Source organism: Solanum stenotomum, chromosome 2 (assembly GCF_019186545.1).
Source record: "Solanum stenotomum isolate F172 chromosome 2, ASM1918654v1, whole genome shotgun sequence".
NCBI classification, from domain to species: Eukaryota; Viridiplantae; Streptophyta; class Magnoliopsida; order Solanales; family Solanaceae; genus Solanum; species Solanum stenotomum.
The window spans coordinates 64,945,152-64,961,739 of NC_064283.1; the positions used below are offsets into that span (position 1 = coordinate 64,945,152).

At 33.0% G+C, this 16,588-nt stretch overlaps 3 protein-coding genes across 3 annotated transcripts in view; all 3 read left to right on the forward strand.

Annotated features, from left to right (window-relative positions):
* LOC125856610 (disease resistance protein RPP13-like) overlaps positions 1 to 9,222 on the forward strand; it is a 228,901-nt gene extending 219,679 nt beyond the window's left edge. The window contains exon 2 of the mRNA XM_049536202.1: positions 6,859 to 9,222. Coding sequence (XP_049392159.1) covers positions 6,859 to 9,150 — 2,292 coding nt within the window. The 3' untranslated portion in view covers positions 9,151 to 9,222. The remainder of the gene's footprint in view (positions 1 to 6,858) is intronic.
* Positions 1 to 9,336, forward strand: part of LOC125856617 (disease resistance protein RPH8A-like) — a 227,377-nt gene extending 218,041 nt beyond the window's left edge. The window contains exon 2 of the mRNA XM_049536206.1: positions 9,219 to 9,336. The gene's annotated coding sequence lies outside the window, so the exon portion shown is untranslated. The remainder of the gene's footprint in view (positions 1 to 9,218) is intronic.
* A 2,494-nt stretch (positions 9,337 to 11,830) lies between these two features.
* LOC125856206 (acyltransferase Pun1-like) lies at positions 11,831 to 15,273 on the forward strand. The gene is made up of 3 exons (XM_049535749.1): positions 11,831 to 11,843; positions 14,101 to 14,330; positions 14,455 to 15,273. The coding sequence occupies exons 1-3, from the start codon at positions 11,831 to 11,833 to the stop codon at positions 15,271 to 15,273; spliced, it is 1,062 nt and encodes a 353-aa protein (XP_049391706.1).
* Positions 15,274 to 16,588: the final 1,315 nt, after the last annotated feature.

The following is a 16,588-nucleotide window of genomic DNA, read 5'->3' on the forward strand; positions in this document are numbered from 1 at the left end:
ATACTCAATTAATTACACTAAAAAATCCGAACCCCTAAAGATGGCTGATGCCTTTGTGTCATTTGCAGTTCAAAAATTGGGTGATTTCCTCATTCAGGAAGTTAAAGACTTAAGTTGCCTATTTTATGGCGAATTGAATATATTATTTTTATTCTAAGTTGTTCATTTGAGTTAAAGTTTTGCAAAGTTGATTTTATTGAATTTTATTTCAATTTTAAGATTTTGCATGCTTAAGTTAGTCTTCCGCTTGTAGTCAGCCAGGATGAGGGTTCGCTTGGGGACCAACAATGGTTCTTGAGTGCCGGTCACGTACAGGGTGTAGACTCGAGTCGTGACAATATCCATCATTAATTTATATTTACTAGTTTCACGGCACGTACGTTGCACGTGTGTATCGTATATAAAGTATACAATGTTGTAAAATAGTATTAATATTACTAAATTAAAACTTTTTAGTAAATAATTATAATTTAAAGAGCATAGGACAAGTGCTTTTAAATGATTAATACAGATTGTCATAGAGTTACATGTATTTTGAGATCAAAATAACCAAATATTATTGAAACATTTGAAAATACATTTAAAGTTTAAATATGGGAAGAAAGTGACATTTCTTTAGAAGTGTCATTATTTACTTCACTCAATTTTGTAAACAAATCTAACCAACAAGATTTTAAAAAATATCAATACAAAAAATGTCACAAGTAGTCTTTCCTCTTGAGATTATGAACATAAATGATGGACACCATTTAAGTATAATTTTTCTCTTAAATGTTCATACTTGAAATTTAGTATGTGCATGACACTAATAAGGATTACCATAAATATTTCAATATATTATCTTTATATGTAATCTATCGTTTACCAATTAATATTTGAGTAAAACATGGAGAGGTAATTCTACAAAAAAAAAAAAAAGGTACTTCATTGTTATAACGAATGATGGTTAAATTGAGGTTTGAGTTTATGTCAAATATTTAGCTTGACCAATTATTTGTTTTAGATATACATATATATTTCAGTAGCTAATTTAATTTTAATATATGAACAACATCACCTTTGGTGAAAAATATTTCATTTTTTTAAGTTTCTACCTTATCTTTGTAGAATTGTAGTCTTCTCCTTTATCCTGCCTCATACATATCATATAGTTGTTGTCTAATGAAAGTATCTAGAATCTTATAGAAGTTGTATCGTGATATAATATATTAAACTTTTTCAATAATAAAAATTAATAGATGAATAAAATTTAAAGTATTGTTTATAGAATCTTTAATTTGATTTAAGATTATTTTATGACCAATCACTATTTTCTTATCTATTTTTATATAGCTTACAAGGAGTGTATCTTGTGATATAAAATTTTCTCAAATTAAAATGAACAAAAAATAATAGGAGGAAAAATATATGGAACGATACATAGCCAATGAAGAAGCAAGAAGAAAATATATTTTCATGCTATATTCACTATAGTGTTCCATTTGATTAAAATCTCTTATCACCAACTCTTTACTTTCTTCGTTCATTTTTACTTACATATCTGTTAAAAATAATTATTATCATGTCTATATTATCATATTATAAATAAAAGTGAAAGTCTATTTTTGAAATAGTGGATTTAACATCAAAACTACTGATTCAATGGACAACGTTGATGCTCGTTGTTTTAGCAAAATCAGAAAGAAACTGCTTCATTTGACGGTAAAAAAATAAAAAACCAAAGAAGAAATATCTTACCCAAATCATATGACTTTTTTTTCATATTTGTTTATTATTATTGTCTTTCCCACAACATTGTGAATTTATGATTTGTTCACCAACTCTTTCTTATGTGGTACCTCGAATTTCATTAAATTTTGAACTTAATCAACTGTTGCAAATAACCCTGAGATTTTTTAAGAAGAAAAGTAGAAAACTTTAAAAAGTTGTAGTTTAAAAGTGAGAGGAAACCCTCTATTTACAGCTAACAAATAGTAGTATTAATAGGTGCTAATTGTTCCTTATCAGAAAAGTTACAACCTTTCAAAAAAGTCATTGCTCATCGGAAAAATCACAACCTTTTGCAAAAGTCACAACTCATCGGAAAATGCACAACCCTTCGAAAAAGTCACAACCCTTTGAAAATATCACAACCCTTTGAAAAAGTCACAACTCATCGAAAATGTCAAAACCCATCAAAAAAGTCGCACCCTTTGGAAAAGTCTGCAACACCTCAGAGAATTTTTTTCGAACTAAGACTCGAGCCGTCCTTCATGTGAAGTGAGATTTTACCGAGGAATAAAGATTTCTTGAGTGTTAAGTTAAGGTCCCTAGATGTAGCACATTGAGTTCCAAGAAGAGTTGAATTGGAAATAGTCATTTTTGGAAAGAATTCAAAAATCTGGAAAATTTGGCTTAGTACGGAAAAAAGGTGAGTTTTTGGTCAACTTTGAGCAGTCGTAACTCCTAGCTCAGAATGATTTAGGTGAATTTCCAGTTATGTATGGAAAGCCCTTGGAATGATCTTTCCAACGCCGCTGAGTTTGCTCGATTTCGAGTTCGTATAAGTGAGTTATGCCCTTTGAAAGTTGGGCTGTTGGCACAGCCGCACAGGGCAGTTTAGTCCGAAAATTTTAAGGGTATTTTGGTCTTTTCCCTAACCAATTCTTTTGGTTATATTAAGGTGTTAGGATGATTTTTGATTAGTTTTTCTTTTTAAATGAGTGAGAGTGAGGGTTTTGAGAGTGAAGAGAGAAAGAAGAGGAGAAAGAGAAGAAGAAGCTAAGGATCATCGTGGATTTTCGTCGGGGGTGATCCCTAATCAGGTATGTGAGTTCTTAGTGTTGGATTGATCCTTTCCCCCACACGCCCAACTCGTTTTATTTCCGAGAAAAGCTTGGTTGGGTTGTTGAAATTGTTGGTTTGTGTTGTTGAAATTGTTGGTTTGTGTTGTTGAAGTTGTTGGTTGTGTTGTTGGAAGTTCTTGTTGGTTNGTGAGAGTGAGGGTTTTGAGAGTGAAGAGAGAAAGAAGAGGAGAAAGAGAAGAAGAAGCTAAGGATCGTCGTGGATTTTCGTCGGGGGTGATCCCTAATCAGGTATGTGAGTTCATAGTGACGGGTTGATTCTTTCCCCCACACGCCCAACTCGTTTTATTTCCGAGAAAAGCTTGGTTGNGCTTGGTTGGGTTGTTGAAATTGTTGGTTTGTGTTGTTGAAATTGTTGGTTTGTGTTGTTGAAGTTGTTGGTTGTGTTGTTGGAAGTTCTTGTTGGTTTAGTACATGATATAGTTGTGTTTTTGAGTTGAATCTCTTGTATGTTGAGGGATTTTATGATCCTTAGTGTTGGGGTTGGTCCTTTCCCCCACACTCCAAATTCGTTTTATTTTCAAGAAAAGATTGGTTGTGTTGTTAATTGTGGTGTTGAAGTTCCTTGTTGATTTGGGACATGATTTGGTTGTGATTTTGCTGCTGGAACCTTTGAGGTTGAGAGGATTTAGAGTTGGAAAGAAACAAGGGGAAAAAGTCGGATTTTTGGGGGAAAAGGGCTGGGCTGTCGCGCCAGCCAGCGCACCCCAAAAAGGGACGCTGAACTTTCCGGTTGGGGCAGAGCACCTGGCAGAACGCCCAGCAGGCCCTCTGAAGGTGAGGGCCGGCGCCCCGCGCCTCTTAGAGCGCCAAGGATGTCAATCCTTCCCTTTACCTTTCATTCCCCACTTTTTCATACATGTTCCTTGGTAAAGTACCTATGTTTTATAGTTGTTTCCAATACTTTAAGGTACATCTTAACAGCCCAAACTCATCTATAATCGTGTGATCATACACCTTGAATTCATAATCCAATTCAAGGCGAGTTAGGATCAAAGTCAAGTGAAGTTAGTTTCAAAGTCAAGTGAAGTTAGTTTCCAATTCAAGAGAAGTTAGTTTCCAAGTCAAGTGAAGTTAGTTTCAATTCAAGTGAAGTTAGTTTCAAAGTCAAGTGAAGTTGGTTTCCAATTCAAGTGAAGTTAGTTTCAAAGTCAAGTGAAGTTAGTTTCCAAGTCAAGTGAAGTCAAGCTTAGAAGTAAGTAAGTCAAAACAAGTCTTTAAGGCTTTCCAAGAGTCTTCATTGAACGTTTTAACTTCTGTTTAAGGCTCAAGTTTTAAGTTAAGTAAAGAATGTAGAGTTCCTAGTTAAGTCAAGAGTTTCAAGTCAAGTCAAAAGTATCGAGTTTCAAGTTAAGACAAAAGTTAAGAGTTTCAAGTAAAGTAAAGAGTAAAGAGTTGAGTTCATTTCTCAAAAGCTATAAGGGGACTAAGTATTCCCTAAGAGTTTATAAATGTTTTTACACATTTGAGCAAAGAAAGGGAACATTGATTCCAAAAGAGCCTTTGGGCTAAGCTTTGAGTAATTATCTCAAACTAAAGAAAGAAGTTGTTTTAGCAACACGAGCCAAAGTATTTTTGGGAGTAGTATTGAGCACCGAATTGGGGACACGAGTTCATATTAACTCGACTCTCCATAAGAACCATCGGCCAACATGGGATTAAACGAATCATACTTTTTAGATGATCACGTAAAGCTAAGCTAGTGAATCCACTTAGTAAAGTTAGCTTCCTATATCGATGGCAAGGTATAGGATGGTCCTTGGGCAACGTGAGGTAAAACGTTGTGTTAGCTTCCTATATCGATGGCAAGGTATAGGATGGTCCTTGGGCAACGTGAGGTAAAACGTTGTATCATCACTAAGGCTCATAGTGGTGGTTGTCGGTTAAAGAACCTCCCACAAAAGTTATATTACTTTTATATAAGTAAAGTTGAGTTTATTATCGTTTTATCCTTAACGAACTATGTTGTTGCTACTGTTTTACCAGTTTTATATATATATATATTGCATGTGTCTTATTGCTTTATATTGAGTTCAGTTATTCAAGAGTCGAGTATCCTTGAGTTAAGTATCTTTGAGTTGAGTATCTATCTTTGAGTTGAGTATATATCTTTGAGTTGAGTATCTGTCTCTGAGTCCAGTATCTATCTTCTGAGTTGAGAAAGTTTGAAAAGAGGTAAGTTATTCAGTTTATTCAAGTTTTTCTTCTAGCATATGTTGTTTAGCTTTCCAGCTTACATACTCGTACATTCCACGTACTGAGCCATTTGGCCTACATCTTCATATGATGCAGACACAGGTATTCAGGATCATTAACAGGAGATTCGTTGATACATCCGGGAGTTCCAGTTAGCTATGACAAGTTTCCTTGCTTCCGGAGGATTTCATTTACCTTTCAGTTGTACCAGTTGTTAGGAGGTCGTGGGTCTTGTCTCGACTTCCATCTTTATCAGTTAGAGGCTTCATAGATAGACAGTAGAGTTTCAAAAGTCTTTTCATTTATTTTGTTAAATGTTTTGAAGACTAAAGTTGCCTTTTATGGCGAGTTGTATATATATTCTATTATACAGAGTTTTCTTTTGAGTTAAAGATTTGTAAAGTTGAGTTTATAAACTCTTATTCAGTTTTAAACTCTTGTATGCTTAAGTTAGTCTTCCGCTTGGAGTCAACCAGGATGAGGGTTCGCTTGGGGACCAACAATGGTCTTCGAGTGCCGGCCACATCCAGGGTATAGGCTCGGGGCGTGACAAACTTGGTATCAGAGCACAGAGTTCAAGTGTCCTAGGGTGTCTATGAAGCCGTGTTAGTAAGATCTTGTTTATGGTTGTGAGGGCCCCACTTCTATAAATGAGGGACTACAGACATTTAAGAAAAGTCTCCCTTCTTTCACTCTCTTAATCGTGCAATAGAGCTAAGTCATAGAGATCTATTCTAACTCGTGCGTTCTCAGAATCTTTCGACTACCCATCATACTAGAGGTGGTTGAAAAGCAGAGTCAGTTCTTTGTCGATGAGTTGTTCTTAGCAAGAGTCTTGAGAAAGTCATGAGAATTAAGAGGGGCTTGAGAGAAGCCCAAGAGTAAGTTAAGTGTTCAGTTTCGGAGTTCCTTTCACATAATTTAAGGATATTTTTGACCTTTTTCCCTCTTTTATATAAATAATATTTGTGTTAAATCAATAGAGAAGAAGCTGTCACTTGAAGACATTCACCTTCATCAACTTGGCTTCTCCAAGCATCAATCAACTTGGATTATTTCAACATTCTGTTTTTTCTTATGTTTTGTTTTTTCAATGTTTAATTTCTTTCTGTTTTTGGAAACATGTGTTGGAAGAGAACTTTTTTTTGGATTTTATGATGACCTAATTAACGGAGCAAAGTTAAAAATGTTCTTAAATTATGTAAAATGAACAAAAATATGAACTTTTTTCTTCGTCCAAAATATTGAAATATTAAGAAATAGTTAATAAGTAAAATAAAAGGGCAAAGTTTATATAGTAATAACTATTTTGAAGCAAACTTTCTAACAATCAAAATCACATAAGTATCATTGATATATATATAAAGTCATTATTTTGTCTTGAGCATAAAAAAAAACAAACCGTGACAATTCTCTAACTCTTGAGAAGTTTAATAATTTTGGAAAAAGATATTCAGAAGCATATATTTACATCACAAGAGAAATTGTTAACAAAAACAAATGAATTTAGACCACACAATGTTAACTTCATATATTTGAACATTACATATTAATGTATATATTAAGCAAAATAATAATAATTATATCATCAAAATTATTTTCCTCAAGCACTCGAGGTTATGAAATATACCCTCTATAGAACAATTTACTTAATCAGAATAGTGGCACCTCATCTTCCGCTAAACTTCGAACTCACTCAACGATAATAAATCCCACGAATTTTTTTAAAGTGCAAGAAGAAGAAGAGTAGAAGATTTTTAAAAAAAAATTGTGGTTGAAAAATGACGCTGTTGCTATACTCGAGACTTATAGCTTTGAGGCTGGTAAACGTGCTAGTCGTCTCAAGGCTTGCGCTTGCATATGTAGGAAGGAGAAGAAATTCTACATTGTCGCCAAGGAGATCCAATCACTCAAGCAACGAATCATGGATATCTCTCGCAAACGAGAGACTTATGGTATTACAAATATCAATTATAATTCAGGAGAAGGGCCAAGTAATCAGGTTACAACATTGAGGAGAACTACCTCATATGTGGATGATCAGGATTACATTTTTGTTGGACTTCAGGATGTTGTACAAAAATTGCTAGCTGAACTTCTCAAAGCAGAGCCTCGTCGAAGCATCGTCTCCATTTATGGAATGGGGGGTTTAGGCAAGACCACTCTTACGAGAAAACTTTACACCAGTCCTGATATTCTCAATAGCTTCCCTACACGCGCTTGGATATGTGTTTCGCAAGAGTACAACACAATGGATCTTCTTAGGAATATCATAAAATCCGTCCAAGGTCGCACCAAGGAAACTCTAGATTTATTGGAAAGGATGACAGAAGGAGATCTAGAAATTTATCTTCGTGATCTATTAAAAGAACGCAAATACCTTGTGATGGTTGATGATGTATGGCAGAAAGAAGCATGGGAGAGTTTGAAAAGAGCATTCCCGGATAGCAAGAATGGCAGCAGAGTCATTATTACCACGCGCAAAGAGGATGTCGCTGAAAGAGCAGATGACAGAGGTTTTGTTCATAAACTTCGTTTCCTAAGTCAAGAAGAAAGTTGGGATCTCTTTCGCAGGAAACTACTTGATGTTCGATCAATGGTTCCAGAAATGGAAAGTCTAGCTAAGGATATGGTGGAAAAGTGTAGAGGCTTACCTCTTGCAGTTGTTGTATTGAGCGGACTACTTTCGCATAAAAAGGGACTAAACGAATGGCAAAAGGTGAAAGATCACCTTTGGAAGAACATTAAAGAAGATAAATCTATTGAAATCTGTAACATACTATCCTTAAGCTACAATGATTTGTCAACTACGCTCAAGCAGTGTTTTCTCTACTTTGGTATTTTTCCAGAAGATCAACTGGTCGAGGCTGATAACATAATACGGCTGTGGATGGCGGAGGGTTTCATACCCAGAGGAGAAGAAAGAATGGAGGATGTCGCTGAAGGCTTCTTGAATGAACTGATAAGACGAAGCTTGGTTCAAGTGGCTAATACATTTTGGGAAAGAGTTACTGTATGTAGGGTTCATGATTTACTCCATGATCTTGCGATACAAAAGGCATTGGAGGTAAACTTCTTTGACATTTATGATCCAAGAAGCCACTCCATATCCTCCTTATGTATCAGACATGTGATTCATAGTGAAGGAGAAAGGTACCTCTCACTTGATCTTTCTAACTTAAAGTTGAGGTCAATTATGTTCTTCGATCCAGATTTTCGTAAGATGAGTCTTATAAACTTCAGGAGTGTGTTCCAACATCTATATGTGTTGTACTTGGAAATGCATGGTGGGAATGTGTCTATAGTACCTGATGCCATCGGAAGTTTGTACCACCTCAAGTTGTTAAGATTGAGAGGTATCCGTGATGTTCCCTCTTCCATTGGCAATCTCAAGAATCTACAGACACTTGTTGTCGATGTGGGCGAATACACTTGCCAACTACCCCGCGAGACAGCTGACCTGATAAATTTAAGACATTTAGTTGCTCAGTATTCTGAACCTCTGGTACATATAAGCAAACTCACTAGTCTTCAAGTTGTTGATGGCATCCATTGTGATCAATGGAAAAATGTTGACCCTGTTGATTTAGTCAATCTTCGAGAATTAAGCATGAATGATATTAAGAAATCTTACTCCCTAAACAACATTAGCAGCTTGACAAACCTTAGCACTCTCACATTGTTTTCTGAAGAAGTAAAATCATTCCCATCCCTTGAATTTGTTAATAGTTGTGAAAAGCTCCAGAAATTGAGGTTAATAGGGAGAATAGAGAAACTGCCTGATCTGTTTTCAAATTCCATCACAATGATGCTTCTGAGTTTCTCAGTACTGACAGATGATCCGATGCCTATTTTGGGAATGTTGCCAAACCTAAGGAATCTCAATTTGGTTAGAGCTTATGAAGGAAAAGATATAATGTGCAGTGATAACAGCTTCAGTCAACTAGAGTTCCTTCATCTTGAATATCTTGGGAAGCTAGCAAGATGGGATTTAGGCACAAGTGCCATGCCTCTGATTAAAGGTCTTCTTATCCATAACTGTCCAAATTTAAAGAAGATTCCTGATAGAATGAAAGACGTGGAGCTGTTGAAGAGGAATTATATGTGGTGAAGCATATATCATGTCTTCATAATCGTAGAGGTATTTCTGCCAAGCATGCACATTGGTTATTAATTGAGTGGTTTTAGTGTTTAATTTCTTATTGTTTTAAGCTTTTTGAGTGACTGTAATTGGTTTGAACATAATTCGTCTACTGTAAGTTCTCTTGCTTATCCACATTTATTTAAGACAATATGCTTTATTTATATGTTAAAAAAATGAAATTAAAAATACTAGTATATGGTACTCTCTCTTGTCCACAATTTAGTATTTTTTGTTCCTCTTTTATATAAATAAATTAATAATATTTGTGTTAAATTAACAGAGAAGAAGCTCTCACTTGAATACATTCACCTTCATCAACTTGCCTTCTCCAACCATCAATCAAGTTGGCTGTTTTTTCTTATGTTTTCGTTTTTCAATGTTTAATTTCTTTCTGTTTTTGGCTTTTCTTAGTGTGTGGAAACATGCATGTGTTGGAATATAACTTTTTTTTTTGTTTTTGGATTTTGTGATGACCTAATTAGCGGAACAAAGTTAAAAATGTTCATGAAAAATATCCCTAGTTAATAGTTTGATTCAAAAATATCATTGTCTTCAATAATTTGATCCAAAAATGCTCTATTGTTACTTAATAAGTCAAAACGTCTTTTTTCAAGTAAATATATTATCTCTTTTTTTAAAACACATTCTTTTCCTAATAATGATTTATTTTTCATTATAAAATGTTTATCCTACTTCAATTTATATAAAATATTACTAAATAAAAATGTTTTCTATATTATTAGAAATTTTTTTATCGTTATCTAAATGAAAATTAATGACGAGATGAAAATAAATGATGAGGTTACTATGAGGACATATAATAAAAGAAGTTGAGAACTCGCTCAGTGTGCAGCGAGAATAACCAAAAAGGACCTTACAAACTCGCTCGGTGTGGAGCGATTTTTGGGAAAAAAATAGAGAGCATAACTAGAGAGAAAAAAAGATAAAATAAAAGAGAAAATCACTCATAAGGCAGCGAGGTGATCAATGTTTTTATGCCGTTAGCTGTAGTTATAGCACAAACATATCTCGCTCCTTCTCTAATGAAGTGTCCCTTTTGATTAAACCAAAAATTGAATGACCCTTTATGTATTTTAAAGAAAAAAAGTGATGTTTTTAACTTTGAATTTGAAATTTAATCATCCAAATATAATTCATGAACGAGTTTTTATATTAATATTAAAATAAATAAAAAAAGAGAGATAATATATACTAGCAGGGATCCCCTGCTCAAATTTACTGATAAATGAGTCAAGGTATCTATAGATTTTAAAATGAACTTTATTATATGTTATGCGTCTATATGTTGTTTGAACTCTTCAAATATGTCATTAGGTGTATGTCGGGTTCTCCAAAAGTAGAGTATTTTTAGAGAATTCAACACCGATAGTGCATCAAAAGTGAAGAGTATGTGCAACTTAGCTATGCACTGCTCTATAAGAGGCTATTAACTTCTGTTCTAATGAAAAATACAGGGAATATTTTCTTGAGTTTATTGTTAGTTTTTAGAATTTATTCTCTTCCCCTACTGCTAATGTATAAGTTTTCTATATTTTGTGTTCTCCCTACCAACATGTCACTGATAGTCCTGTTGTATTCCATTAACCAACAGGTAATTTGTGATGTGTGGGTTAGGCGCACTCGCGGATTTGAAAGAAGACTTGGTGTTCAAGTTTAATTTTTATCTGCTGTCTAATAACATACCAAATATATTTTCTGGAACTTTGTCAGATACAAGATTACTTTTTGTTGATAGTAATTCTTTGGATAAACTAATCACTTCGATTTTGCTAAACCTAAACAGGAAACATATATTGCAATTATTATCTTGCTTTGGTGATGGTGCGAGACAACCTAAGAAAGTTATGTTTTTTTCGTCCAATGATCAAAATTGTCCGAAACATTGGTAATAACAGAATCGTCTCTGCCATCAACATGAAGTTTATATGGCTTTTGAATTACCAAACGAGTTTGGCATAGTCAAAAAGTATTGTATTAGATAACTTATCTTTGATCTGTTGTAAAAGAGCATGTTATCTCTTAGAAGATGACATCATGTATTAATTTGCTGGAACAAATACTTAGCATGAATCAATCGAAGAAGCTTTTTGTTCATACTTCCAAGTTGTAATGATTTTTTAATACTGATATGATATTTGTCATTAGTCCATATTACGGGCCATTTCCATCTAGTATATATTTATGAAAGCGATACTTATGGTGTCATTATTGCTAATACTTGCTCCAAAATAAGAAAAATAGAAAAATTAAATTATATATACTTCTTTGGTATTTATTTATATAAAGTATATAAATAAATTATTAATGAAAATTTTGCCAAGTCTATAAAGGACACAACGTGGAAATCCAATTGAAATTGTACTAATAAAAAAAAATTGAAATTGTACTACACTATTAAAGCTGCTGATGTTTTTTTCATTAGGAATTGGATTTGTAAACATTACCGCATTCAAATAGGATTTTGGAGAAAGAAAGGTTTATATAAAGGGTATTGAAAAAGGTTTTATACCAAGTTTTTCATTGTAATAAGAAAAATATTTTGTTGAATAAATTGTTTTCTTTTCGATTTATTGCACATTGAGAAAAAAATTGTTGCCGAGAGTGTACTATTATCAAATCATGAGTGATGACTGGGCAAGGTAATTGCGTTCTTATGATAGTAGGTTTGTATGCTATTGATAGTTATAGAAAGTATCGGTAGGAGCAGAATGTCAAGTTAAAAGTATTAAGAGAGTAAATCAGCAACGTGAAGATTGCATTTTAGCGAAAAGGGGAAGTTGTTTCTCCCTCCATCCATATATGTATTCCACCCCGCTTAGCGGGACACATTTGGATGAGGAAGAGAAAGGCGCTTAATTAGTCCTGAAAGAGATGAGGAAGGAAATAACTAGTCTCAGTTTAGTAATGTTTTAAGATTAGTCAATTTTTATATATAAGTTTTTCTTTTAGTCTGTTTTGATCAATTGCGTACTAATATACCATGTTTAATACAATATTTATATATATACACACACATTAATATATCATGTTTAATACAATATTTTATACATTGTAGTTTTTTTTTTTCTAGTCCAGACCAACTCAAAGATTTTTCACTCAAAATGATTCACGGCAGATCAAGTTTTTAAGTGAAGCTTTAAAGAATTTTTTTCAATATTTATCTAGATTTTTTCAAAAAAATAGAGTTTTGTTCTTGAATGAGCTCCAAAAATTTTAGAGTCAGCAGAAATAAAAATAATTTGGAATTATTGAAAAATTGAGTTTAAAAGTCAATTTAGAAAGAGTCAGCATGACTTAGATATTTTTTTGTCTGTTTCTTTTTCTAATGACGTAATTATTTCTGCTCTATTATTGTTTACCAAAATTGTATTCAAACAAACAAACAACTTTTAAGTAAACAAAAAAAAATCCCTAATAATTGGAGGTATATATTTTCATTTTGCATAATATTTTTTTTAACGGGGTCAAAAATTAAACACCAGCCTTACAAAAGTCCACTCCACGTAAATTTCTGAAATTTAGTTGATCAGAATAAGTTGAATAAATTCAATGTAGACACCGTATACGAAAACGTATTTTACCAAAAATAGAACAACACTACTGCATGGATGATGCAACTATACGGCAGATGCATGTATTCTTCAATATGTATGTATATCTAGTTGTTTGCGATAAATTCCAATGTGACAGAAAGTAAATTGCAATCAGAAATAAAATATGAAGAAATAAGAATATTTTATTGATAAGTAGTGCGGATACAATTCCATTCCTCCCTTAATAAAATATGAAGAAACAAGAATATTTTATTGATAAGTAGTGCGGGTACAATTTTGTTCCTCCGTTGATCCTTGATTCGCTCTCTCATAACATTTATCAGGGCCGTTCTTTCTCTCATAACATTTATCGGGGCCGTTAGTGACGTATTTCTCAAACTAGGATGATTGATCATTTATGAATATTACATTAATTTGTGGAATATTCGAGATTCAAGATGCCTCTTTAAGTAATATAATACCCTTTATATACATAAGCTAGGGTTTAGGGTTAATAGCCTCCAAGAATTCTAACTGGAATCAAATAGAATTGAACACGTCTTACCGAATCCCACAAATTTTCAATGTCTACTTTAGGGTAACAATTATTTATTTGTTCAAATTGGAAAAACTTAAAATTATATATATATCTTAATATAATTCCATGAAATCATAATCCGCCATAATTCCATAAAATCATAATCTGTCCAATTTACTTTGGTTTGAACTGATTATTGACTCACTTATTAATTAGCCCATATTATTACAATCAATCAAAAATTGGGCTAATATCTAACCCAAATTAATCTCTGAGAGATCTTGTAAGATATTTCCAGAAAGACATTTTTCTATTTGATATGTTATACATAATTAGCCATAACAAAAAAAAAAAAAATTATTAAATACTAAAAAATTATACTAGAAAAACAAATAAAACATAGTAAGAGATGAAAGGGTTACGTTTTGACCTGCCTTTTAAATAATTTCACAAAAGTAACTTTTGAACAGACTAATAATCCACTTATTTATTAACTCAATTCATTTTGATCCATCCAAATTTAGTTCAATTGTCACCGCTATATATAGTTATTTGATATGATCCTAAAAGAAGAAAGACATACTTATCATTAAAAAAAAATGATATCAACTATTTCAAAGAAGATTATCATGCCTTCTTCTCCCACCCCATCTACTCAAAGATGGCACAATCTTTCCCTTATTGATCAAGTTGTTGATAATTTGTATATGCCCTTTGTTTTTTTCTATTCAAACCATCAAGTGGCTAAAATCCCAAAACACCAATTATCTGAATTTCTAACAAACTCTTTGTCAAAAACTCTAACATCTTACTATCCATGGGCAGGAAGTCTAAAAGACAATGCTACTATTGAGTGTGATGATCACGGTGCTGAGTTCTTCGAAGTTGAAATCAACTCTTCCATGGACGAAGCTATTCATAACCCTGATTTGACATTCCCTCAAGGTTTATCTTGGGGATATTTGTCGTCATCAACATCTGGTGCCTTAATTGTTGCACAATTAAGTCATTTCGAGTGTGGAGGAATTGCGCTTAGTCTTTGCATGTCCCACAAGGTGGTGTTAGAGTTTGCTCCATATTTCTTTTAGTATACTTTTCTTTTTCTTCTGATTCGTTCAAGGTTTGCAATTATTAACTTCTGCATGCATGATGCATGTCTTGTTATTTCAATCCTAACAGGTGGGAGACGCGTGCAGCGCTTACTACTTCTTGAGGGATTGGGCTAGGTTAACTCGAGATCCAAAATTAACATTATCCCCTCCATACTTTGTTCAGGATTCACTAATGCCATCAGTACCATTTGATGTTCCTCTGTTTTCCCCTGTTATTGAGCCAAAAAAGGAAAGATGTATTCAAAAGAGGTTCGTTTTCTCTGAATCCAAGATTAACACGCTTAAAGCCTTGGTTGTTACAGAATCCTGCGTGCAAAACCCAACGAGGAACGAGGTCGTGAGCGCCCTCCTTTACAAATGCGCCGCTTCTTCTTCTACTACCAATTTAGGACGATCTCAGCTAGTCCAAACTTCAAACTTGCGAAGTCAAGCACCACTACCACCAACCAGCATAGGAAATATTGCCACTATATTTTCCACACCAATATACGAAAACTACGAACATGACCTCAAACTGCCAAAATTAGTAACCGACATAAGAAAGTCCAAACACGACCTGTCCACCAAAAACAATCTACAAGAAAATGAATATATCAGAGTGATGTTGGAGGCATATAGAACAGGGAAATTGCCATTCCATCAAAGGAATTGTGATGTTTATACTATTACTAGTATATTAGCATTCGAATTCGAAAAAATAGATATTGGATTTGGGAAACCTACTAGAGCAAGCCAAGAAAGTGGTTCATTTAGCAACTTGTTTATCTTAATGAATACACCTGATGATCATGATAGAGGAGTTGAAGCCTTTGTAAATTTGAATGAACAGCACATGTCTGTTTTCAAGAATGACAAGGACCTCCTCCAATTTGCTACTCCATTTTAAGGGCGTCAAATGAACAGGTCAAAATGAACTGAGTTAATAACGCGTAGTTTACTTTGAAAGTTAGGCCAAAGTGTTCTATTTTACTTTGAAAGTTAGGCCAAAGTGTTCTATTTTACTTTGAAAGTTAGGTCGAAGTGTTCTATTTCTAGAGTCTGTAGCACCTTTTTGAGGTGCAATATTTCATTTTCTTTTTATCTATTTATGCATTTCTGTTGTCTTGTTTAAATGTTTTTGGTTTGTAATTTTGGAAGTTTGCAACAAATTTTACAGTGATAGAAAAATTAATTATAATCATAATTAAAATATGAAGAAATATAATTTTATTCATCAAAGATTGTGAGTACAAATTTGTTGATCCCTTGATTCCTTTCTCATAAGATTGATCCATGATTCGAGTGTTAGTGGCGTGTTTCACGAACTAGGATAATATATGGAAAATAAATCAATCATAAATAAAATCTGAAAAAATAAAAATATTTTATTGATAAATATGTAGGTACAATTCTGTATGTTCCTCCTTGATTCCTCTCTCGTATATTTATCCATGATTCGGGAGTTGTTAGTGACGTGTTTCTCGAACTAGGATAATTGATTTTGATCTCTCTATGCATATTCCATTAATTTGCAGAATATTCGATTTATATAGACATGAACTAGGGTATATGATTGAGTCCCTTTCACCCTTTCATTTATGCATTTTTGGTATCTAGTGTTGTTTTTGGTTTGTAATTTATGGAATTTTACTATACATATATTATTGGAGTTTTTGGTTAATCTTTTTTTTAAAAAAAAAAAAAATCTCTACTAAAATTTATCAATCAGAATTTGTTATATGTTTGGGGGAGATTAAAAGTACTCAATTTTGGTATATTTAGAGGATTAAAATTATTTAAGATAGTATTTCAAAGAAGACTTTGAACCTACCTCAAACAGGAGATTATTTTTTTAAAATTTTCTTGTTAACATATTCTAGATTTTTTATAAGTGAAAATTATAGTAACATGATTATTAGATACATTGTCTCACGAAAATTTTGTTTGACAGTTTTTACTCTGATTGAGCTGACTATCACATTTGACTTTAGGCCTATATACAAATGTTAATGGGACGGGTTTCAATCTAACGTTTTATAGAAATATCGTTAAAGACTTTAGCTATTAATCTGGATGTAATAACACTAACTCAATTGTCGCTAAATATTTTTGTGGCAATAATAGGAAAATCTATCCCCACTAAATTAAATATCTTATTGGAACATTCATCTTCAATTTATTGTGAATTTTGAACAACTCAATTATTATTTTGTGTTAGTGTG